At 41.3% G+C, this 26444-nt stretch overlaps 1 protein-coding gene and 1 pseudogene across 6 annotated transcripts in view; one reads left to right on the forward strand and one right to left on the reverse strand.

The window, feature by feature from the left end:
• HPS3 (HPS3, biogenesis of lysosomal organelles complex 2 subunit 1) overlaps positions 1 to 25926 on the reverse strand; it is a 41079-nt gene extending 15153 nt beyond the window's left edge. For 5 of the 6 annotated variants that reach the window (XR_003511434.1, XR_003511432.1, XR_003511433.1 and 2 more), the window contains exons 1-9: positions 25576 to 25916; positions 16359 to 16850; positions 15392 to 15563; positions 15205 to 15290; positions 11600 to 11792; positions 8410 to 8491; positions 5906 to 6060; positions 4142 to 4250; positions 388 to 569 (exon numbers count right to left, since the gene is read on the reverse strand). Coding sequence is in view for 2 of the 6 variants with exons in the window: in XM_027543756.1 (XP_027399557.1) it covers positions 388 to 569; positions 4142 to 4250; positions 5906 to 6060; positions 8410 to 8491; positions 11600 to 11792; positions 15205 to 15290; positions 15392 to 15563; positions 16359 to 16850; positions 25576 to 25792 (1688 nt within the window). In the remaining 4 variants the exon portion in view is untranslated. Of the gene's footprint in view, positions 1 to 387; positions 570 to 4141; positions 4251 to 5905; positions 6061 to 8409; positions 8492 to 11599; positions 11793 to 15204; positions 15291 to 15391; positions 15564 to 16358; positions 16851 to 25575 lie in introns of all 6 variants that reach the window. The other variant, XM_027543741.1, reaches the window with a different exon arrangement.
• LOC113894011 lies at positions 1930 to 4123 on the forward strand (annotated as a pseudogene).
• Positions 25927 to 26444: the final 518 nt, after the last annotated feature.

Raw genomic sequence — 26444 nt, forward strand, 5'->3', positions numbered from 1 at the left:
ACTAGGATCTCTCCCTCAAAGCTAACAGGCAATAGATGAGTAATACAGTTGTCTCAGGTATTTTAACTGGTCATGCCCTACCACCTCCCAAAGGCCTGAAAAGAAACTTCAAATTTCTAAATTAACTGATGGGAGACACAAACACTGCTCATCTAATAAACTATAAGTCCTTGAGTAGGAACAGGTCATGTTTATCTCTCTAAGCTTAGCACGGTACCTGGCACACAGGATGTGCTCAACAAGTGCTGAGAAATAAATGAATAAATAAATCACAGCCCCTCATGTGTCCTCCCATTTGTCAGGTAACTGCCGGAAGTGGAAAAGTTGGTAAGTTACACCTGAAGCTCAGGTGGCTTCTTTAGCGAGCTTCCAAGCAGCATCACCAACCTGCTGTAGCAGTCGCCAAGGTGCCCACAGCTTTCTTTAAATGCTTCTAAAAGCTCTGCCTTTTCTCCAGGTTCCAGCTGACTGGCATCCATCAGGGCCGCTCTCACTAATAGGTGAGCCTCACTGAGAAGGTGGATGCAACTCTGGGTTTTTGCAGTCTTGTAGGCGTTACTGTAGTCTACCTAACACACAAAGAAGGCAAGCAGTTCATGATGCTGAAGACATCGCCCCAAAGTTTCCCAGGTCTGCAAGTTGTTTATAAAGTTACTATCTGAACACATTAAATCCTAAGAAATAAAAAGTGGTTATTTACCATTCTGATAAGGCTTAGCTAAAGTGGCTTTCTTTTCCCCCACAACCAGTTTATGGTATGAGCCAGATTATAAACATACAACAGTATGAGCCAGTTTATCACATACATGATTGTAAATACTCTGTTACACAACGCTAACCATCAGAGAAAGCACAATTAGTACTATAATACTAATGATACTGTTAACTCAGCAATAATTTGATCACAATTTGATACAGCTAATGAACATATCTGAAAGACTTAACTATTTTTAAAGTTCTATGATTTAAATCCTTCTCAAATTTAGATTCAGCATCCTTCCTTTATCTTAGTTTCAATTGGTGAATTTAGATTCTGCTGCATCTAATTCTATAACTCAGTGGGCTTATACAAATTTTCACTAGCTAATCTGAGTCAATCAGTATTTTTAGACTCCAATAGGCAAATCATCTGGATGATGTCTAAGACTTTCAATTAAATAAGACTGAAAACACAGGACAAAGCTGATAAATTATCAGCATTAAAATGCCAGGGACAAATCAGGCAAAACCTTCACCTGATGACCAAAATGAACATTACTGGTGAAGGACAAATGAATATTCTGCACCTCCCCATGTGAAACTCTGAGAAAGATACAACATCATCTACATAGAGTTCTGGCCCAAATCTTTGTGACCCATGGACTGCAGCCCGCCTGGCTCCTCTATCTGGAATTCTCCAGGCAAGAATATTGGAGGAGGTAACCATTCCCTTCTCCAGGGACGCCCCCGACCCAAGAATCAAAGCTGGGTCTCCTGCATGGCAGGCAGATTCTTTACTGTCTGAGTCACCAGAGAACCCAGCCAAGAACACATAACCTCAATCTAATCATGAGAAAAGAAAAAAAATGAAATGAAATGAAAAAATAAATGTTTAAAAGGTAGAGGAGGAGAAATATTTTTCAAAACTATCTGTTATAAAACAAAGAGTGAAATCTAAAAATGCAACAATATAGTGAAAAAACAAAAAAGAAACAGTCTTACAGATACAGAGAACAAACTGGTGGTTACCAGTGGGGGAAGGAAAAGATAAAGGAGTAAGAGTAAGAGGTACAAACTACTACATATAAAATGAATAAGCTACAAGAATATTCTGGACCACACAGGGAATATAGCCAACATTTTATAATAATTATAAATAGGCTATAACCTTTAAAATTGTGAATCACTATGTTTAGACCTGTAACTTACAATACTGGACATTAACTATACTTCAACAACAACAAAAAGAAAACAAAAAAAGTTTTTTTTTTAATAAAACAAAGGCTATGAACATATTTTGGATGAAAGGAAGCTAAAGAGACATGACAGTTAAATACATTACTTGATTCCTAGACTGGATCCTGGACCAGAGGATGGGGGAAATGCTACTAGGCTATTACTGGATCAATCAACAAAAATGGAATATGAACCATAGACTAAAGTATTGTGTCACTGTTAAATTTACTGAAAGACATGTGTGTGCTATAATTGTATAAGCAAGTATCTAAATTCTTAGGAAACATGCATTGAAATATTTAGGGGCATTGGGCTAGGATGTATGCAATATACATTCCAATGGATCAGAAGAAAATATGCAGGCATGATTGTGCATTTAGAAAGTACAAGAGTGCAAAAAGGGAGAGAGCAGCTTCAGAATGAAGTTGAACATCTCTTTCTGGTCACTGGTTTCCAGAAGCTCATTGAAGTGGATGATGAACAAAAATTTTGTACCTTCTATGAGAAGCTTATGGCCACAGAAGTTGCTGCTGAGGCTCTGGGTGAAGAATGGAAGGGCTATGTGGTCCCAGTCAGTGCTGGGAACGATAAACAGGGTTTTCCCACGAAGCAAGGTGTCTTGACCCATGGCTGGGTCTGTCTGCTACTGAGTAAGGGGCATTTCTGTTACAGACGAAGGAGGACTGGAGAAAGAAAGTGCAAGTCTGATGGGGTTTGCATGGTTGACGCTAACCTGAGTGTTCTCAATTAGGTCATTGTAAAAAAAAGGGGGATAGGATATTCTTGGACTCCCTGATACTACTGTGCCTCATCGCCTGGGGACCAAAAGAGCTAGAAGAACTCAAAAACTTTTCAGTCTCTCCTAAGAAAATGAAGTCCGCCAGGATGTTGTAAGAAAGCCGCTGAACAAAGAAGGTAAGGAACCTAGGACCAGAGCACTCAAGTTCATTGTCCTGTTACTCCATGTGTTCTGCAGCACAAACGTGGATGTGCTGCTCCAAAGGAACTGTACTAACAAATATAAGGAAGAGGCTGCAGGATATCCTAAGCTTTTGGCCAAGAGAATGAAGAAGGCCAAAGAAAAACATCAGCAACAGACTGTCAAGAGACAGAGGCTGGGCTTCCCAGGTGGCTCAGTGGAAAAGAATTCACTTGCCAACACAGGAGACATGGGTTCGATCCCTGATTCAGGAAGATCCCACATGCTACAGGACAACTAAGCCTGTGCACCACAACTACTGAGCCTGTGCTCTTGAGCCCATGTTCTGCAACTACTGAGCTTCCATGCCGCCAGCTACTGAGGCCTGCGTGCCCTAGAGCCCATGCTCCAGAACAAGAGAAGCCACCGCAATGAGAAGCCCTTGCAGCCCAACTAGAGAGCAGCCCCTGCTCGCTGCAACTAGAGAAAAGCCCGCACAGCATCAAAGACCCAGCACAGCCAAAAATAAAAATAAATAAATAAAAATATTTGAAAAGAGAGAGAGAAAGAGATGGAGGTTGTCCTCTCTGAGAACTTTTACTTCTGAGTCTGAATCCAGTCAAAAATGAGATGTTCTAAGAGTCACAAATAAATAAGATCAGATATCAAAAACAAAAAAGAGAGAGAGAGAGACAGAAGCATAGCGGGTATAATGTTGACTATGTTGACTACGGGTAAATCTATGTGGGGAATATACTGTTTTTATTTGTACTATTCTTATTCTTGCAACTTTTCTGTTGATTTGAAATTATTTCAAAATAGTTTATAAAAATCATCAGGGATAAGTAGACAGCTGTCACTCTTAGAAAAGGAATAAAGATACCCACAGGACAATACCACAAGTGCTGTGGTGCACTAGGACCATCTGTTAATATTTCAAAGAAGTGTGAGACACAGACATATGATCTGAGATTTCTTTCCGCTCCATTTCATGATTCTCTTGCCAGGGTTCAAAGTAAAGGTCGAAGGCTATTTATGTTTAGACTGGCTAATCAATTCCCATAGGAGAGTGAGTATGAATAAGGGAGTCTTATTTTAGTGATGGGAATTTCTCTTAGATCCTTAAATGTCATGAGCTGTGAAAACAAGAAGGTGAAGATATACAGTCCTCTGTAAGAGCCTTGAAGCTGGCTGGTTGTGGCATTCTGACTGTGTGATACTTAGAATCAATTTCTAACCATCAATTAGACTCTAAATTTCTACAAAGTAGAAGTCTGAAAGGAATACCATTTCTTTGTACAGTTGCACCGGTGAGATCGTATTCACAATATACAAATTCCACCCAGCTTCAGCTACAGGAGGTGTCTTGGGATTAACACTGGTACCTTTTCTAGAACTAAAAGCAAAACAAAGGACAAGAATTGTAAGACAAGACATATTATTAATAAAAGGCAATTTTAAATGGTAAATACCAGATACCTAAAATATTGTAACTCTGATACCATTTTCATTTAGTATTTTCTTTGGTGATTTATGCAGGAGACCCAGGTTCAATCCCTGGTTTGGGAAGATCTCCTGGAGAAAGAAATGGCAACCCACTCCAGTATTCTTGCCTGGAAAATCCCACGGACGGAGGAACCTGGTAGGCTATAGTCCATGGGGTCGCAAAGAGTTGGACATGACTAAGCGACTTCACTTTCACTTTGGTGATTTAACTACACAGTAGATTTTTAGAGAACATTAGTGTATAACACTATGTAGGCCTAACAGCAGTTAACGTTCTACACTCACGTGGACTGGTCAACCAACCATTTCCAATTCATTCCACAAGTATTCTTAAGTGGGCAATAAGCTCAAAGAGCAGGCAAGACCTCTCAAAAAGAACACAGACTTGGCTGTGAAAATCCCTGCAACCTGGCTCTCTCCAGCACGTAGCCTTGGTGAGGCCAGGGCTGCTGGGAAAATGTAAAACACAGAACTGTAGGTCAACTTAAAGCACTATCTTATTTCCAGCTTTCACTGTATGAAGCATTTTCTGCAGTATGCAGTCTTTTTTAAAATGCAAAGTTTTGGCCAAATGAATTTTCAAATACATTAAAATTTTTAAACCATTTAAAAAATATAATACTTTTAAGACATCAAATGTATAAGATTGCAAGTTATTTTTCCTCTTGCCAGAAAGCTTTTAGTATCAGTCAATTTTAGACCACTTTGTGCACACTCTAAGTGACCAGTTACCCATGGCAACCTGGTTATTTCTGCGGGTGGAACAAAGCACAGACACAAATAATTCAAAAATGCAAAAACTACAGTGTTTGATTTGAAATACACTGTATGTTCCTTGCCCCCTGCCCCCAACAGATTTCTCTCCTACTTAAAATTTCCATAGAGGAATGTTCAAATTAGATTGCATTCCCTACCACTAAGTTCACAGCATAGGAAACACAGACTAGAAGCATAACCACTTTGGAGTTAACCATTTTATCCCAAACAATGTGAAAGCAGAGAACTGAAGTTAGAATTAACCTGAGATTAGAAGAATGCACTTTTATTTTAAGGTAGATTAACATAGAATTTATACATCACAAATGTGCTTTCAGGTAAGAAATGCATTAGTTAATTTCTCTTCAAGTTGAAATACCAGAAAAAAAAAAAAAACTTTGGATAAAAATATCGCCACTGAAAGGTCAAGGAAGAAAAATAATAAAGAGCTTTGTAGTTTGGATTAGCCTAAGGGGCTCAATCTCGCTCATTAATAACACAGAAAAACATATCCTTTAAATTCTTATTATATAATACCACAGACTTTTACTGAAACAGTTTTATAATTTATTTTCTTCTAAAAGCTCACAGTCAATTACAAAGGATATTATAGAGAACATTAAAACCTTCTTTTCTTACTCTGGAAAAAGAACAGCTAGAAAACCCATCTGATCATTCAAATTTTTGATTTAAAAAAAAGATTAGTGAAGATATACACAAAATATACCAGTAACACAATTCATTCCAGAAACTTTGGCAAGGATGTCTGGGGGTGAAGGGCATGCTTACAGAAACCTCTTGGGTGACTCTCTTCTCTCCGGAACGGTTTCAGGGTCTGCCTTGGTCAGAAGTACAACGTGGTTTTTAAAGTGACAGATGGCTTTCAAGCCTATGAAAAGCTGTATTCTTAAAGCACAGACATCCATACTGATAGGTGGGCAAGCCTAATAAGGAAAAATTCACAAATTTAGCCAAGGAATGAAGTACATGAACTTCAAAAACTTCCAAAATCAATCTATTGGATACAATCTCTCCTTTCCTGTCTCTCTCCGCTACTCGAATAATCCAAATTCCTATTCTTATCAGAGCAAGAGGCTATCTTATCTAAACTATATAACTGAATATCTCATTCATGTGTCCACCAAAGAGCTCCATAGTATGTGTTGACATTGACTTGAAAAAAGCAGAGAGCCTCCAGGAACCCTGCCCTGAGCTGGTTACTGCCACCCAGGGAATTCCCCACTAACAGTGGGCTGGTGCAGGTGGTACCTTCAAATGGGCTTTTAGTCAAAATCAGACACTATAAAAGGGCAGTCTACTGCTCGTAAAATACATAAAAAGGTTTCTTAGTGGATGGGTGTGTGTAGAAATACGGGCACATTCAGATGGCCCCTGTTAGCTCTGCAGGTATGAACACTGCCTGGAATGGCTAACAGGCTGGAGGTTTGCCAGGCAACTGGAGGAAACCCTGGACCAGCAGACAGGCTCCTGTCCTTGTAAGGAAACATTCACCCAAGCAGAATGGATAAGAAGCTAACTGAGGAGCTCTTTCTGGGACTCACAAAATGAGGCTGCCAGGTCTCCCTGGCTCCTCCATTAATGGTGTTTCGATTCCAAAGTCATCTTCCTTGTCCCTTTTGTACAAAGTGCACGGGGATAACCCTCCATCTATTTTTGTCATTCCTATGAATAGTTAAGGTGGCCTTGGTGATGCTGAGCCAGAGTCTCAGGGGAAAGGGAAATAAAGATAGCATGCCTTATGGCCCTCTCTCTGAGGCTGTGAAACCTTTCTCAGACACCACAGCTTCCAAAGCCTGAGTCAGCAAGGGAGCAAAATGACGGCGTGTTCGTTCAGGGGCATCTAGGATTTCAGGGTGGTGGAACTGCAGGGAAGGGGGAGCCAGGAGGTGTGACCTGTCCTTCCCTCTGCCACCTTCAAGGACTAGCCTCAGGGGCAGCATCCTCTACTAGCTGCCCATCTCCCCTCTTTTCTCCCGTTCTCTGTGTTTCTTCCTTCTGGTTTTATGAGACTATGAGAAGGCCTGGAATTGAGATTTATTTTCAAATGCAGATTGATGCTGCCTCAATGTGTTATGTACCCCTCACTCCACCATCACTACCTACACAAGCCTCGGTCTTCCTGATGTTTAAAACAAAACACAAGGCAAGATGGGGTGGAGAGAGAGGAAGCAAGAGACAAAGAGGCTGTCACCTTGCCATGGGTACTAGGGACATAGCCATTATTTTTAAAATAATCTCTTGAAAAGGCTATGTGTATATCTTAAACACAGACAGAAGTCATGGGAAAGCTGTGATTCTGGTTTCCCAAGAGGCTGAAGGTAGGCAGTAAGCCTGTCAGCAGCAGAAAGTGACAGGCAGCCCACAGAAGAAAAGAAAACTTGGATGTGATTTCCAGAAAAAGGCAGCACACAATTTGGGTAACAGTGAGAGTGGAAAAGTGTCTCAGACACATTAAGCACTACACACCATCATCACTGGACACTCATTTTTCCAGAAAAAGGTGTTCTGGGTGCCAGATGGACAATAATGTGTGAACAGAGGCCATCATGATTAGGGGTTCCCTGAAGCATGGATACGCACAACAAACACCCATCTCAGAGGTGAAACTGCACATGATGGACATGGTGCAAATCATCAGTGTATTTCTGAGAGCAGAAATTCAGGGTCGGAAAACGGAGAATTGCGTCATAAAATTGTCTATTTGGTGGTCAAAAGCTTTTAGAGACTAAGCAGATTACTTCTCACTAAAAACGAGGTTACTGACCTAGAATATCAATTAACACGAGATCAAAACTATGGAAGTACAGAACACTTGTTGAAGGCTTTGTAAAATGACAAAAGAATTATCAGTATATCCGATAATGGTATAAATAAATCATCTGAATGCACTGCATTCACTTCTGTGCTCTTAGATACACAGATTTCTGAACTGTTTTCATAGCTCTATACAACTGCCACCAACACTTCTGATCAAAATGAATAAAACTGTAGTATACTATAGTTGTGATGTGCCCTCTCTGAAGTTACACTATACATATTCTTTACCAAATTTTAAAAACATGCATTGTGTCTAAATTCTGAATGACGTTTTCAAAGCAATCTTAAAAATTACCATCTAAACGACAAACTGCAAAATGCTTACCATTTTACATCCCAAAGCTCTAACTGAACAAACAAGACTTTACTGTCCGCCCAGCTTAGACGCTAAGAGCGTCAATTTGCAAGCACTCATGTTTGATCTTTAGGTTGCACTGTCATTAGCCAGCTCTGACCTTCAGGGTGGTGTCCACATACGGGTCCTCCTCCCTCGCGGCCGCCGCGCTGCACCGCACTGTGTAACACTGCAGGTTGTTACTGAGGAAGAGGAGAAAGCCCACTGAGCAAAGCGGAGGCCAGGGACCAACACGCCACTGCGGGAGGATGTCACAGGACCGCAGTGCAATGAGGCGGGCGGCGGAACACCCCAGTACTCATCAAACGCTGACAAGTTAGGCTGCTTCTCAACAAGGAGATTACCGCAGAAATCCTATGGAGTGCTTTTTTGAAACACATAACTGGTCCCCACTGCATCCCTACCAAATCACAATCTCTGGGGGTTGAATCTGTGTTGTGCTTAGTCACTCAGTCGCACAGACTCTTTGTGACCCCATGGACTGTAGCCCACTAGGCTCCTCTGTCCATGGAATTCTCCAGCCAAGAAAACTGGAGTGGGTTGCCATGCCCTCCTCCAAGGGATCTTCCCAACCCAGGTATCCCTCTCTGTAAGCGGATTCCTTTCCATCTGAGCCACCAAGGAAGCCCATGGGGGCTGAATCTAGACACGTATATTTCTACAAAGCTCCTGGTGTGACACACACTCCTAGTTAACAACCATGGATCTGGGTCAATACCCTTATTTTATTTACAAAATGATGGCTCGGGAACCTGCCCAAAATTCAGACAGGTGACTATCAAAGCCAAGGTTAGAACCCAAGTTTCCCGATTTATTATTATCTCAGGATGAAATCGGAGAAGGCACTGGCACCCCACTCCAGTACTCTTGCCTGGAAAATCCCATGGACAGAGGAGCCTGGAAGGCTGCAGTCCATGGGGTCGCTAAGAGTCGGGCACGACTGAGAGACTTCACTTTCACTTTTCACTTTCATGCATTGGAGAAGGAAATGGCAACCCACTCCAGTATTCTTGCCTGGAGAATCCCAGGGACAGAGAAGCCTAGTGGGCTGCTGTCTATGGGGTCACACAGAGTTGGACACGACTGAAGCGACTTAGCAGCAGCAGCAGGATGAAATGGAGCCTGGGTTGTGCTGAGCAACACATTTAGATTACACAAACTCTCTGAAGGAATCTTCAGAATCATGTAGTCCAGAAGCTTGTTTTTAAAGACTAGAGCCTACAAAGTACATGGTTGGTCCAATTCCTCTTTGGAGAATGGAAATCAAATCAGACCCAGGTCTCCTCATTCTTCATACTCCTCTTTTCACAACTCCAGGCTACATTCTGCACAGCAAAGCAACCTGGAGACTTCACAGTAAGTGCCTGTGTCCAAAAACCTTGATAGGTTTCCTTCTGATATTCCCTAAGCACCTCGAACTCCAATATCTAAACCAAACTTTTCTGCTGCCCCACACCACACCAGCCTCCATTCTTTCAGAAAAGTAGGCTTGGGACTCCCCTGGGCAGCCAGTGATTAAGACTTCCACTTTTCAATGCAGGGGGTGCAGGTTTGATCTCTGGTCAGGGAGCTAAGATCTCACAAGCCTTATAGCCAAAAAAACAAAACATAAACAGAAGCAATACTATAACAAATTCAATAAAGACTTTAAAAATGATACACATCCCCCCTCCCTGCAAAAAAAATCTAAAAAAAAAAAAGAAAGCAGGTTCAAAACTGATGGGTTTTCTCATGTCTCCTCCATCCCCAGTATCCCACCAGACATCAAGTCCTGTAATTCTCTCCTCTCCGTGCTTCCTTCTCTTTTCACTGCTACTGCTCTGCCCAAATACAATCCCTCACTATCCTCACTGAACTATCCCAACAGCTCATTAGTATGTTCAAGCCATCCTCCACTGTGGCCACCATCCATTTTCCTAAAGTAATGCTCTATTCATATACTTTTCTTTGATCAAAATCTAAAAAAATTCCTTAACTTCCAAAGCCCCAAGTTCCCTCTCAGGCACTATTTTCCCCACTTTTCTTTGTTTCAGCAACTTTACATTTATAGGACATTACTACACAACCCTTTGGAAACTGAAAAGACCAGAGACCTCTACACTGTTCCCCATGCCAGAGAGTAGGAAGAGAGGGAAGCACGCCCACGGGGAGTGGGTGTCAGAATCTTCAGCTGGGTCCTGTGCTGGTGTGAAATACACCACAGCACCTGCTGGAAATTCTGATATTACCACTCAATTGGGAAAAATAAAAAGAAGCACTGTCCTATGCAATTACTTATCAGAAACTCCAACAAACCTGGACATAGCTTTGCTTGTAGCTTCCCCTCTATCTGGAATGCCCTCTACTTTCAGTCTCTATCTGTCAAATCTAACTAGCTTTCGGGCCTCACTTTCAACACAGAAACTTTGCCCGCGTGACTTGGCCAGAAGTAACTTCCCTCTTCCCATAGCCTACAACACGTCCATGTGGTCTCAGGACATTTTTCACAAATCTCCTAGTGTTCGTGTCCCTTGTACGTGTCTTTCATCCTCTCTTACGTTGCTGTTTGCATAAACAGAGGCTGTGCCTTATTCATGGTTGGTTGGCCAGAGGGCTCAATGCAGTGCCTTGCCTAGAACCTGAATTCAAAAAAACAGGAAATCAAACCACAAGCATTACTAGCTGCTGAGATAAAAGGAAATGAGATTATATTTAGGAACCCAGTTTACATGCCAGCTTACTAGGAGGATAAGGCAACTCAGAAGACACTCACCACTGATTAGCCACATGACCCTGACCAACCCCAACCTCTGGACTCTCTCCCCATCTACACTACTCCCTACTCAGAGGGTAGAATCAGGCAGGCTTTCTGGACCCTTTACAGTCCTAAACCATATCAATGAACTCAACTCACATAGAAAAGATATGACAGCAGTGAAAAAAAAAAAAATTTAGGAAATCTAAAACTAAAAAGATGCCCTGACTGTTGTCAAGAGCCCCCACTGACTTTTCATTAGAATTCCCTATGAACATCTTCCGTCATGAAGAACCTTACCCGTTCTTAGAAAGATTCCCATCCAGTTTAAGAAAACAAAACAAAGGCAAAACCAGAATTTAAATCTCTGATGTTGAAAAGGCAGTTATGAGCCATTATTTAAAAAATAAATAAATTAAATAAACCCCAGGTGTATATCATTAATTTATAGTGCTATCCACTGGTTCACATACTTTTCATTTAAAGATTTAGAAAGCACCTCAGGAAGTCAGAGAGAAATAAGTGACTCAAAAGCCAGCAAGGGACTGGAACATACCTTGTGATGACATGCAGAAACTGCGGGGTAAGCACCGCCTGCTGAGATTTCTCGGGATATTGGTAAACCGACAATAATTCAACAGATTTGACAATCATGTACAGGTAGCCCACATGAGGTAATGAGAAAAAACAAAAGAGGCTCAGCAACACTTTTTCCTGAGATGAATTTTTTCTATCAGAAGTAAGAGACCCTGCATGCAAAAAACAAACAAACAAACCATGAAGCCAGTAAATAAAAGGAATCAATATTTTGACTTTTCTGTGCAAAAACATCTATAAACAGATAACCAAAGAGTTGCTGAGGTGCTTATATAAGAATGCCAGTAAAAAAATGAAAAAAGAGTGATATAATTAGAATATCAACATTTTGAAAACCCTAATAAATTAACAGATCTAGGTAATCATCATTGATAGTCATTAACATCACAAAAAAGAGCCAACCTGATACAACGTACTTCCAAGAGAACTCAAGACTATTTGCATTATCAAAAAAAAAAAAAGATCATCACCATCATCTGATCAAGATTTAGACCAGCACTGTCAACAGAAATAAAATGTGAGCCATATATGTGAGGCAAAGTTTTCTAGCAATTGCTCATTAAAAAATAAAAACAGGCAAGATTTATAAAATAGATTAACCCAACATATCCAAAATATTATCATTTTGATACATAATCAATAAAAAATTAACAAGAAAGTTTACATTCTTTTTTGTTGTACTAAGTCTTTAAGACCTAGTGTGAATTTTACACTTAAAGCATATCTTAATTTAGACTAGTCACACTTCAAGGTGCTCAACAGCAACACTGACAAATGGATACCACACTGAACAGTACAGCTTTAGATCACAGAGAAGTATAGGAGATACAAGAAACATGTTAAATGACACTGTGGGGAGTCAGTCAGCAAAATTCAGACTGTGGGAAATTCTGTACTAACAGTCCAGTTTCCTGCTAACAAACCCGCAAAGAGAAACAAGAGAAGAAGGCAGAGCCTATAGAGCAGAGAGACATAAAAGACATAGGAGCCAACTGCAGGTATAGAACCTTACTTGGAATCTGATAAATTGCAGAAAAAAATATTTAGACAATCAGGGAAATTTGAGTACCTGATGGGTATTGGATGATATCAAGTAATTTCTTAAAAATGTGAAATGACATTTGGGGTTTTTGTTTAAATAAAAGAATTCCTTTCCTTTAGAAACATATGCCGAAATGTTTATAAATGAAAAGGTATAAACTCTGGGATTTGCATCAAAACAATCCGACACAGGGCAGGGGGTGATTACAAGGCAACACTGTTGAAGCTGTGTGATGGGAACCTTGGGGGTCACTGTACTGTTTTTCTATATCTGTGTGCCTGAAACTTTTCATAATCAAAGTTTTTTTTAAAAAAAATATAGCTCTGATTGATGCCCTTCAAGGACACATTAATAACAGAAGAATGTATAAAAGAGATAACTAATGAGAATCTACAAAAAAAAAAAGGAAGAAAATCCAATTACTACACTCTCCACAATTGGCCTAAAACAACTGATCCAGTTTCTACTTCCTCTTCTTTCATACACACATCTGTGCTCTAATCATACAGAGAGCTGCTCACTTATCTCCAAACATACATGATCTTTCACCTTGCACATGTTGGCTTCCCTGAGGTAGTATCTTACCAGAATCTCCATCTTCTAAAAAAAAAAAATTTTTTTTTTTATCTTCTAAAAATTTTACTCATCCATCAGGGCCCAGCTGACATGGGCACTGCCCAACCCCTCATCTGTCCACTAAGGAAACATCCATAGGCACCTACAATATGCCACTGTTCTGGGTTCTGGGGATACCACAGCGCACAAGAGAGAGTAACTGCATTCATTCTAGTGAGAGGTCTGGGGTGGAGAATAAACTCTGCAGTGTGCAGGGAGGGAACGGTTTAAACTGAGAAGTGGGAAGTCCTCTGCGGCGAGGTGATACTTGAGCTGTGAGCTGAAGACACTACTCTCGCAAGCTATGAGGGAAGTACTATGTTCTGAGCACTGGAAGAGTAAATCATAGATCTTAGACACGAGTGAGCTTGGTGTAACCTAGCAGCAGACAAAAGCCATATGGATGGAGAAATGTAAGAGCATGAGCAGGACAGAAGGAGCTCAGGGTCAGGGTGATGCAGCCCATGGAAAGGATTTGGGGTTTTATTCCAGGTGCTGCAGGAAACCCCTGGATAAAAGCTAACCCTCTAAGGTGGCTGTGGGCCCTTGTCTCCTGCCTTGTGTTACAGCTCCCTCTCCCTGGCTTCTTTCAGTTCCTCAAGCAAAGACTCTCCATTGGCCACAATCAAACCTGTCCACCAATCAGCCCCATTCATTCTACAGATCCTCTTTCTCAGGAAGCCTTCCCTGACCCCCAGTGAGGTCAGGATCCTTTGTTATACATGCTCAAGGCAGGGTTCTTCTCTCACAGAGCACTCCCATCAGTGTGTAATTGTATACTCCTTCTAATGTTCATTCCATTCATGCCTGCTTCCCCCCACAAGACAGTAAGCTCCAAGAGTGCAAGTACTTTGCCTACTTTTGCTCATTACAGGAGCCCTAGTATTCAGCACAAGACCCAACACAGTAGGTACTCAATACATGTTCACTGCAAGAAAGAAAAAAAATAAATGTATAAGTTTAATCAGAGTAATATTTATACCTTTCCCTAGCCATCACCTAAACATGTGAAGCAGGCCAGCACTAAGTACAGAATTCAATAATGATTCTTAATCTGGGTTGCCCATTATATTTCTGTGGAGGTTTTATTTTATTTTATTTTTTCTGTGGAGGTTTTAAAAAACACTGATGCCCTGGGACTTTCCTGGTGGTCCAATGGTTAAGACTCTGTGCTTCCACTGCAGGGGGCACAGGTTCCATCCCTAGTCAGGGAACTAAGATCCCACATGCCATGCAGTGGGATTTAAAATTTAATTTTAAATTAAACTATCTTTTAAAAAGTTTAAAAAATATATATATACTGATGCTCAGGCATCAGTTGACCAATTAAGTCAGAATCTCCAGCATGGGGAGTTCCCTGGCCATCCAATGGTTAAGATTCTATGCTCCCAGGGAAGGGGGCATGGGTTTGATCTCTGATTGGGGAACTAAGATTCCCATATGCTGCAAAGCATGGTTTAAAAAAAAAGACTCTCCAGTATGGTGAGACTGGGCATCAGTGTTTTAAAAAGCATCCAAGTAAGGCCAATGTGCAGCGAGGCTGAAAACCATTGCTCTTAAGTGAATTTCCATCCAGCCCACATTTTCCCATTTGGCTCACAAAGCCATCATTAGCAGCTCTGCCAAATGACCCAGCTGGAACCCAGATGAACCTCAGCTGTAACAGGGCCCTGATTTTCTTTTGGGGGCCTACTGACCATTTCAAAAAGAGAAGTGGGTTTTGTCAGTCATTTCCTCTCCATGGCTTCTCCTGGCAGACATGATTTCCATTTTGTGGACTCACTGTTATTTGCTAAGGAATCTGTCTAAGGCCACAGGGAAACTCAGAAAAACCATTACTCACATCGGACTCCCCACTCTGCCCAGTGCCCTTCCAGCTCACCGTACTGCAGCACTCTCATACTTACCTGTTTGGTAAATGGGTAGAAGCTGAAGTGAATGCAACCTGACGTCATCAGACAAGAGACAGGAAGAAATATCAGGAGCGAAACGTCTGTGAATTTAAAGAGAGACAGAGGAGAGAAGATCTAATTTCCATTGCATTAAGCAGGTAAATATATATTAACTTCTGGTGAATAAAAAGCTATCTATTACCTATAGAGCAGGTGCCGAACGTGGAAATACTTTATTTTTTCATCAGCTAATCCCGTTGACTCCAGTGTAACAGATATTCCTGACTGTTTGCTTTTTTCACCAAGAAGTTCCATGGGCTTTTGGCAGATAACAAAATCATCTGACTCAAGCTGTGAAGTTTCATTACTAATGCCTTAAAAAATAAAATTGAAGAAAATTATGTACTAACTCCAAGTAATTTTCGAATGCCAATTAGATTTCACCACATCCCCCCACCAATTAAATATAGTATTTATGCACACACATCCCATGTATTTATAAGGCGCTATGGTTTTGAAATGTCTTAGCACTTGCTCATTCCTTCCTCACAACTGACAAAGTAAACAGGACATGATCATCATACCCACTTTATATATAAGGAAACAGAAACTCAGAGATGGTATTCCTAACCCAAGGTCATTCGACTAGTAAATATGAGGACTGGAACTAGAAACTGCTCCTCTAGCAATAGATGTTTCATTATTTTTAATGACAAATACATGTTGAAATACATTTATATGCTACAGAATACATCACATGTTACAGAATACATTACATGCTACAGGAGAAGATATGGACAGCCAGATCATAAACCCAAGTCCCATGTATCAGGAACATCTATTTGTGTGAAAGTCGCTCAGTCGTGTCCAACTCTTTGCGACCCCATGAACTATACAGCCTGCCACGCTCCTCTGTCCATGGAATTCTCCAGGCCAGAATACTGGATTGGCTTGCCATTTCCTTCTCCAGGGATCTTCCCAATCCAGGGATCGAACCCAGGTCACCCACATTGCAGGTGGATTCTTAACCATCTGAGCCATCAGGGAAGCAACCACACCATAAATAATGTGGCTTGTCAATATACATACTAGAGCCTTTCAGAGATTGCCAGAAATAAAGGTTTTTCTCTATACCCCAAACAAGAAAGTAAGCTAAATTCATTATTTACCTTCTGCCTGTTTCGTGGGATTGGTGGTCTTATGTGGACGGTAGTTAACACTCTCTCTGTTTTTGGGATCTGACTCCAGTTTTACGATTAAGACTTCTAACTCTGACATGACAGCAACATATCCAACACAAAAAGAAATTTCAGCAGGGGTGATGTTATCTATGTGGATAACTAAAGAACGTTCAAAGTCCAAAATTGAGAATTCTTCATTAATGATCTGATACTTCAAACTAAATAAGACTAAATTATTGGTGCAGCCAACAAGAAGGTCTCCTTTCACAGGGCAGCAGGAAATGCACAGGGGGGCCTCAGAAAGTGGCATTTCCACAATAGACATCTGGTCTCTGAAGGTTTCACTGAAGGGTGCCTCCACGTCGTGTCCAACCATCCGGATACACACTCGGGAGTTTTCAGTCCTTTTACTTCTCCAGTTCACATAAGCACGCAGGAATGTAGCTTTGTTCTTCTCTTCAATTGCTACCAAATAATCTCCTGAGAAGGAAATAAGATTACACTTAGAATTTCTAATTAGAAACCACAACTTACCTTGCATCATGAAAAGGAACTAAAACAGAATCCTAATGTGAATGGTTGAATTAAAGATTGACAGAACAAAAAGCTCAACACTTTGCCCATTTGATGGGAAGAGCCGACTCACTGGAAAAGACCCTGATGCTGGGAAAGACTGAGGGCAGGAGGAGAAGGGGGTGACTGAGGATGAGATGGTTGGATGGCATCATCAATTCAATGGACATGAGTTTAAGCAAACTCCGGAAGATGGTGAAGGACAAGGAAGCCTGGTGTGCAGCAGGCCATGGAGTTGCAGAGTCAGACACAACTTGGTGACTGAACAACAAGAGAACAGAACTCTAAGTAACAGGATCTTGGGTGTATTTTTAACTCACAATAGGCATTTATTTAGGTTCTGAAATACAATCTCACCCCATTTTAACGTCTTCTTATTTAGTTGCTAAGTCGTGCCCAACTCCTTTGCAACCCCACAGACTGTACCCCACTAGGCTCCTCCATCCATGGGATTTCCCAGGCAAGAATACTAGAGTGGGTTGCCATTTCTCCAGGGAATCTTCCCTACCCAGCTATCGAATCTATGTCTCCTGCATTGCAGGCGGTTCTTTACCACTGAGCCACCTGGGAAGCAGTTAATATCTTAAGATGACCTATTAAATATTCATGTAGCTTACAGAGAAATTCTATGACTTATGTCTATGATAGCTCTACAAGTTATTGTAGCTCTGAATTTACAGCTCAAACAAAGCTCTCCTGACATAAAGAGTTCGATCTCAGAGTGATGCTAAAATTAGGTATAAGGAACTCTGAAGAAATCAGTGGAATATATACTGCTACCTCTCCCATCCCCACAAGTCATATTTTCATGTCAACTCTGAGAAATAGCTAAAGCCACACATACCAAGTAAAATTTCAATCCAAGCCAGTTTTCCCTTAATTGTTGATTTTCTTGGATTTTCTAAATTACAAAGTAATTTTGGAATTGTTGTTTATTGTGAGAAGTCAAAGTGATGAAGAGATACAAAATGAAAAGCAGAATGACCTCTCCCCTGCAGTCCAATCCATGAGGAGCCAGTGTTAATACACACAGCTTGGTATGTGTCCTTCTAAACCTTTCTTTCATAGAAACATAGATCACAGAGTGGTAGTTTGTCATTCCTGCTTTTAACTAAATGGAATCACATTAAACATATTTAACAATCTGCAACTTAAAAAAATTACCTCAAGAGGGAGGGGATACATGTATAATTATGGCTGATTCACATTGTTATATGGTAGAAAGCAACACGACATTGTAAAAATTTAAAAAATAAAAAATAATAAAATGATTTTTTAAAATTACCAATTTATTACCAAGATTTCCATATTTTTCCCTCCAGGGCAGATACATGGATATCTAACATCCTTTTCAATATCTGCAAAATATCCTGTATATACCTGGGTCATAATTTATTCAGCAGTCCCCCTACATTTAAGTACTGGGTTGACCAAAAACTTTGTTCGGGTTTTTCTATATTGTCTTACAGAAAAACCCAAACGATCCTTCTGGCCAACCCCAAATTTCCAGCTTTTTTGTTTTTGCCACTGTAATTTATGCTGTAATAAATAGGCCTATACCTACATATTTACTTGAAAGTAAAAGTGAAAGTTGCTCAGTCATGTCCGACTCTTTGTGACCCCATGGACTATACTATAAAGTCCATGGAATTCTCTAGGCCAGAATACTGGCGTGGGTAGCCTTTTCCTTCTCCAGGGGATCTTCCCAACCCAGGGATCAAACCCAGGTATCCCACATTGCAGGCCGATTTTTTACCAGCTGAGCCACAAGGGAAGCCCAAGAATACTGGAGTGTTAATTTCAATGGTGTAGATTTTCAAAAGTAAGACAATCAGTCAAAGCGTCAGTACATTTTAAAATGTAATAGATATTGCCAGATTACAATTACAATTACACATTACAGATTCAAATTTCCACCAGTGCTGCTTAAACAGCCCTGTTCCCCCACATCCTCACCAGCACTGACTCAATATGATGGAGGAAACAGGGACTCTCATGGATGTAAATATCATTTATATTTTCCAGACCACTTATAAAGCGGTTATATGTTTATACAGCCATGTACAGTTTATCTTCTACAAGTTATCCACTTTTTTTTTTAATTATATTGGTTTGTTTTTCTTATCAAGGAATAGCAGCTCTCTGGGTAAAAAGGATATTAATCTTTTGCTGGCCATGAAAAGCAAATCACTTTTGGTAGTCTGTAGTTTGACTTTTGACTGCTATGGTTTGACTTTGTCTGATATCTTTTACCATATGGAACCAGATATGTATCTTTTCCGTCTTGGCTTCTGTGTTTCCTGACTTGTTTAAAACAGTCTCTTGCATCTGTCAAATTACATAAACACACTCTTACATATTCTATTTGGGGGGTGGGTAAATTAAATTTTTAATCTTTAGAACTTTCTGGGTTGGAGGGGAGAAGTCAAGGTTCTTTCAAATAGAGAATTCACTAAATGCTAGACATTATTATGTAAACAAGCCCTTCTCCAATGAACTGACACTGAAATGCTGTGGTTAGCACAACTGCTTCCCACATACAGATGCAGCAAGCAAGCGGGGGCAGCCGTTTTCTGAAGACACTCAGTGGGCTGGCCAGGCCCCTCTCCTCTGGACTGAGCCAGGCTTCAAGACAGGCAAACCTTCTCCTGATGCTGGTTCCTTTGATGCCACAGATGTGAATCCTGCATCTGTTTTCTCCCCAGAGATCCTGGTTGTGGTTTAGTCACTAAGTTGTGTCTGACCCTTTTGAGATCCCATGGACGGTAGTCCACCGTGCTCCTCTGTCCATGGGATTTCTCCAGGCAAGAATATTGGAGTGGGTTGCCATTTTCCTCGTCAAGAAATCTAGGTGGAATACCTAACTATACCCTGTGGGTTCCATACACTGGCTCACTCTGTTCCAGAGAAGGTCTGATGGAGTTGAGAGCAGAAGATACCATGTGGCCTCCATCTTCCTTAAACTCTCCCAGTAAATACACTAAACAAAAAAATTTTTTATTGTGGTAAAATACACATAACATAACATTTACCACTTTCACTATTTTTAAGTGTACAATTCATGGCATTAGATACATTCACATTGTTATGCAGCCATTACCACCATCTTGAAAACTTTTTCATCTTCTCCCAAACTCTGAATCCACCAACAATAACTCTACATTCCCACCCTCTGTACATGTATGTCTTTTACTATTTACATAATACAATAAAGCATCAATGCTGAAGAGCATGGGTTATGTGCAAATACATAAATATGAACTATTTGTACACATCTGCAGATCTAACTCAGAACTCAGGTACATAAAATTGAAAGCAAAACTAATTGTGTGTAGAGTAAAAGGGAAAACCAGGACTGAACATCAGAAGTAGTGCCTTGTGAACACAGACTTGGGCAACCACCATTCCACTTCTGTCTCTATGAATTTGACTATTCTAAGGTACCTCCTAAGTAGAATCACACAATATTTGTCCTTTTGTGTCAGGTTTATTTCACTTAGTGTAATGTCTTCAAAGTTCATTTGTATTGTACACATATCAGAATTTCATCCCTTTTTAAGGCTGTATGGATACACTGCATTTTGTTTATCTGTCGATGAATACTTGGGCTGCTTCCACCTCTTGGCTCTGAAAAATGCTATGTATACTGGTGTACAAATGTGTGCACAAGCCCCTGCTTTCAGTTAATCTGTGTATATACCCAAAAGTGAAATTCCTGGAGAAGTATACAGTACCAGTATTCTGGCCTTGAGAATTCCATGGACCAAGGAGCCTGGCAGGCTATAGGCCGTGGGGTTGCCAAGAGTCCGACACAACTGAGCGACTTTCACATGTGGAAATTCTATGAATTTTTTCAGGAACCATCATACTGTTTTCTACAGCAGCTCTATCATTTTACTCTCTCACCAGGAATGTACAAAGGTTCCAATTTCTCCACATCCTCATCAACACTTATTATTTCTATTTGTTTTGATAATGACCATTGTAATGGGTATGAAATGGTATCTCTTCATGGTTTTGATTTGCATTTCCATGATGATTAGTGATGTTGAGCATCTTGTCCTGTGCTTGTTGGCAACTTAGATAAGTATCTATTCAAACTCTTTGCCAATTTTCAAATTGGGTTGTTTGTTGTTTGCTGAGTTATGAGAGTTCTTCTGAATACTAATCCCTTATTGGGTATACGCTTTGCAAATATTTTCTGCCTTTTCTGTAGACTGCTTTTTCAAATCAGTTCATAGTGTCCTTTGATGCACAAAATTTTTTAATTTTGATGACAGCCAAATTTTCCATTTTTTCTTTGTTGTCAGTGCTTTGGTGTCATATTTAAGTTACTAGTTACTTAATGAACTCTAAAACTAAGAATATTTGTTTAGTTATAATAAAACGTTTTATACACTTTATTTTATTTTAGAAAAATATAAGTGTTTTTCATACATCTACAAATATATGCCTATTACTGGTAAAGTCTATATAATCAACATTTTATATGTAATTTGCAAACTATAGATAGTACCTATGCTGGAGAAGGCAATGGCACCCCACTCCAGTACTCTTGCCTGGAAAATCTCATGGACGGAGGAGCCTGGTAAGCTGCAGTCCATGGGGTCGCTAAGAGTCGGACACGACTGAGCGACTCCACTTTCACTTTTCACTTCCATGCATTGGAGAAGGAAATGGCAACCCACTCCAGTGTTCTTGCCTGGAGAATCCTGGGGACAGGGGAGCCTGGTGGGCTGCAGTCTCTGGGGTCGCACAGAGTCGGACACAACTGAAGCAAATTAGTAGCAGCAGCAGCAGCATGCTATCTTATGTTTTCAAATTAATAACTTGTTTTATAAACAATGAACTAGAACTTGCTAAGTGTGTCTTCCTGATAAGCCTTATAAACAGACCTTTAGAGTTTTCTCAGTTAATCCTCACAACCCTTCAAGGCAAAATCCACTTCTCCATTTTATAGATCAGGAACCTGAGACTCAAATAAGCTAAGTAAAGTAAAGTCACTCAGTTGTGTCTGACTCTTTGCGACCTCATGGACTATACAGTCCATGGAATTCTCCAGGCCAGAATACTGGAATGGGTAGCCTTCCCTTCCTCCAGGGGATCTTCCCAATGCAGGGATGGAACCCAGGTCTCCCATATTGCAGGCAGATTCTTTACTAGCTGAGCCACAGGGGAAGGCCTCAAATAAGCTAAGTATCTTGCTTAGGCAACACAGCCAACAAATGATGGCACTTGGGCATAAATCTGGATCTGGTTAGTTGCAAAGTCAATGGTCATTCCATGCATCTCTCAGAATATTAGAAAGGAGATATAAGTCTAGAGGATTCTAGCCCTTCGTAAGAGAAAGGAATTAAACTTTCCAAAGCATTATGTGCTCAGGGCTTTATTTTACTTATTTTATGACAGCTTCTGTCTTTATTAAGTAAATTTAAAAACCAGTATTCTATTTATTCTCAAGCTGAGAGTGATGATTAAAAAAAAAAAAGTAAACTTTTCCTTTTATGCTTCAAGATCATAACCCTGGTTAACACTAATCCGTAAACTAAAAGGCTGCACTCCTATGACAAAACAATTATCAGAAGGAAGAATAATATATGATGAATCAAAATATGTTTTATGACTTAAAAATTTGAGGGAGGGTAGGGCTTTGTTGTTCAGTCACTAAGTCCTGTCTGGTCCAACCCTTTGCGATCCCATGGACTATAGCATGCCAAGCTTCCCTGTCCTTCAGTATCTTCCAGAGTTTGCTCAAACTCATGTCCATGGAATCAGTGATGCTATCTAACCATCTCCATCCACAGTAGGGCCTGCTGCTACTGCTGCTGCTAAGTCGCTTCAGTCATGTCCGACTCTTAGTGACCCCATGGACTGCAGCCCACCAGGCTCCCCCGTCCCTGGGATTCTCCAGGCAAGAACACTGGAGTGGGTTGCCATTTCCTTCTCCAACAGTAGGGCCTAGGGGGAGATAATAGACATTCTTGGGGCTCTTTCATGCACTTGTGCTATGTGGTCTTGTTCTCTCTGCCCCACAGCTCCAGACATCCCATAAACAAGTGTCCAGCACCAGAAGTCCCTACACAGCACTCAACTCTGGCCAAAGAGATCTTTCTTCCTTGAGAGCAATGAGTTTCCCAATCTCTTCTTTCTCCCTTCACACACAAAACCTAAAATAATTTCAATTACTGATGATGATATTAGGGGCTCATCCTTCAAAATTTCAACCTACATTCTACCACCTCCAATCTTTATGAACGGAGCCTGGCATCCTGCTAATTAGAGACAAAAAGAAATTGAAAATGTTTTCTTCTTGTGTAAGAATCTGCAAAGCATTTATAGTGAATAGAAACTGCTGATCTAAGATTCACTTACTTTTTGATGGGGTGAGAGTAGGGGAGACACTGGGCTTAGAGCAAGAATCCCCAAGTCCAAGCCAGTGTTAGTGGGAGGAAAGAGGCCAAAAGGAAATAGCTGAGATGTGTAAGAGGAGTTATCAGCATATCAGCATATCTAGCAGTCCTCTACCTACATTTTGGAAGCTGCACCCAAGCATTAAGTTCAAGCTAAAGGAAAAAGCTGAGATATGTAAGAGGAGTTATCTGGATATCAGCATATCTAGCAGCCCTCTACCTACAATTTCGAAGAAGCTGCACCCAAGCATAAAGTTCAAGCTGAAAGTTACCCTTGAGCTATCTGACTTATGCTAACACCATACCACATGACTCCCGAACTTTTTTTTAAGACAGTCAACGGAATTACAAAAACATCTTTGTTAACTTCAAGGCATGAGTACCACCATGCTATTCACTGCCTACAGCAGTCAATATGGCTCTAGGTCAGTGATTCTCAATCCTGACTAAACAGGAGACTCACCCAATGCTGAGCCACACCCCAGGAAACTATTACCGTTTCTCTGAGGTCCAGTAATCTTTTTAAGCTACCCTAGGTGATTCTTAAACACCAGTAGAGGCATCAAAGGATTCTCCAGAATCACCACTACTGACAGGCAAGAAAGCTAGAGGTTTACACAGTGCCAGTCACTTACAATTCTACATTAAATGTCCATTTGGAAGAATGGGGCCAATCATGTAAACAGTGGTTATCTGTCCCCCACGAGCACACATACACATACTAATGTTGAAACTCGTGAGCTTGCCACTCAAATAGAGCTCCTGAAGGTAAAGAATTCATAGGTCTAAAAAGGAGGTGGGGAAAACTACTAATATTGTGAAATGATTAGAAGAGCAATATCATTAAAAATACCAAAATCAGAGCCTTCTGCTGACAGAGAACTTACAGATCTAATTAAGTGTTTTTCAAACTGGTCTGTAGACCCGAAGGCCCCTATTGATGTCTAAACTATTCAAAAAGAAAAACTAGTAACAATATAATAAGTTGCTCATAAAGGCATCCAAAGTTTGGAGCTAGCTGTTTTTATGTAAATAATGACAGTAAATAAAAGGACTTTTCATTTTTTCTAACATGTAGCTTTACTCGACAAAATGAACAGTCAGATACCGCGTATGGTAGCCCCGCAGTTTTTTTGCTGACCCACAAAATTCCAAGGTCTAGAAACCACTGATCTAGTTTTCCACTTTCTTTTTTTTTTTTTTTTAAACACAAACGGAGACCCAAAAGTTTCTATAAACTCACACATAGTCAGTTGTGGACAGAGAGTTTAGACAGAGCTCTACTATCCTCCAGGTTCATGCTCTTCACTTTATTAGTAAATACCTCAGTCACAGGCTTTTCCATCTTAAATACTGCAATTTACACCCCTATTGAAAAGCAGAATTCAAATTTTAAGTGTATTATCAGAAGTTAAAAGAATCCTATGGTGAATTCTTCTGTAAACTGAAGCATCTATTTCGACCTTTTTGCATCTTTTCCTGGGGGTGGAGGGGCTTGCACTTGGCATGCAGGATCTTAGTTCCTCACCAGGGATCAATCCACGCCTTCTGCAGTGGAAGTGAAGAGTCTTAACCACTGGACCACCAGGAAAATCCCAAAGTACCTATTTTTAAATGTTGGATGTTTCTAAAATAGGGATATGCCCACTCAGTATCCCCTCGGTACTGCTTCACATTTCTAGTGGGAAAGGAGTAGTGGATGCTACTTTTCTGGGGGGAAAGGGGCCTAAGACCCGAGTTCTACTTACACAGATTTAAAAATCAGCAGGTCATGGGAGCTTTCAAAAATCGACAGGAAATAGATAAAGGACTGGCCATGAGTTGGCATAATTGTTGAAGATGGGATTAACTGGGGGTTCAGGATACCATTCTCCCTACTTTTGTATGTACTTATTTTCTATAATAAAAGAATCTTACTTGGTTTGTTTCGGTTTCAAGTGTCTGAGTTGAGTGGAATCCAGTCACCCAACCAAGGGCCTTTCCAGCGAGGACACCAGAAGAGCAAAAAAACCCAGCATTCCCCCGGCCCACCAGAGGTCTGCTCTCACCTGTGGTTGCCAGGACAACTGCACAGCTCTCACCTTCCTTTAGCCGCCGGACTGGGCGAGACCATCCTACAAGCAGTAAGTCCTTCCCTACCCAGAGCTGCTGGCGTCACTCGGTCCTCTAAGAAAGAGGCCCCAACGAGGGGCCGAGGCGCCCCTTCCCCCGCCACTACTTACCGGCTTCACTGTAGGCTAGGCGCAGCACCCTGCCCAGCGTGGAGAAGACGCACCTCGGCTGGCACAGCTCCTGGCCGACCACGGTGAACGCCTCCACTTTGCAGCCAGCCGCCACGAATAGCGTATCGCGTCCCCCGCCGCAGAAGCGCTCGGGCTCCAGCTTGCAGGGCACCACCTGCTGCGAGCCAAACGGGTGCAGGTTGTATAACTGCACCATCCTGGCGACCGGCTGCGGGCCTCCCAGCGGTGCCCGCTCCGGCCAACCAGCCCCGTCGGGCACCGGGAGACCCCGCGCGGTCCGTAGAGACTGGACCACTTCCGCGAGCGATTGCACGGAGCCGAGTCACGTGAGCACCAGGCGGACCAGCCGGCGGCGCCGATTCTTAAAGAGGCAGCTACACCTTGAGGGTGGAGCCGAGGTGAGGACGCGGCCGCGGCTCGCTGGACCTCGGACCGCGCCTCCACGCCCAAGAGTTTAGCGGGCACGGGAACCAGTCTGTCTTTCCCTGCATGTTTTCATGATACTGCTTTGGGCCAGGCGAGATGTTTAGGCCCTTGAAGCCGTTTAAACACTTGATCATCTGTTGTACCCTTTTCTACTTGCTGCAGCCTGTGAGCTTCTGGAGAACAGGGCTGCAAAAACTGAAGTGGAGGGCACACAGCTCAACTTCGGGCTAAACTGAAGAGTTGCTCAGAAGCACTGGTCATTTCAGAATGGTTTAGTTGGAAAGAGGAATTCCTAGAACGTGCTTGGCAAAATAAATAAATATTTGCTGAAGAAGCGTGGATATCATCTAATGAACTCCAAATATTTGAAAAAGATTAGTTTGAGCCCAAAGAATAGAAGGACTAAGGATGTAACCCACTGG

Source organism: Bos indicus x Bos taurus, chromosome 1 (genome assembly GCF_003369695.1).
Source record: "Bos indicus x Bos taurus breed Angus x Brahman F1 hybrid chromosome 1, Bos_hybrid_MaternalHap_v2.0, whole genome shotgun sequence".
Lineage (NCBI taxonomy): Eukaryota > Metazoa > Chordata > Mammalia > Artiodactyla > Bovidae > Bos > Bos indicus x Bos taurus.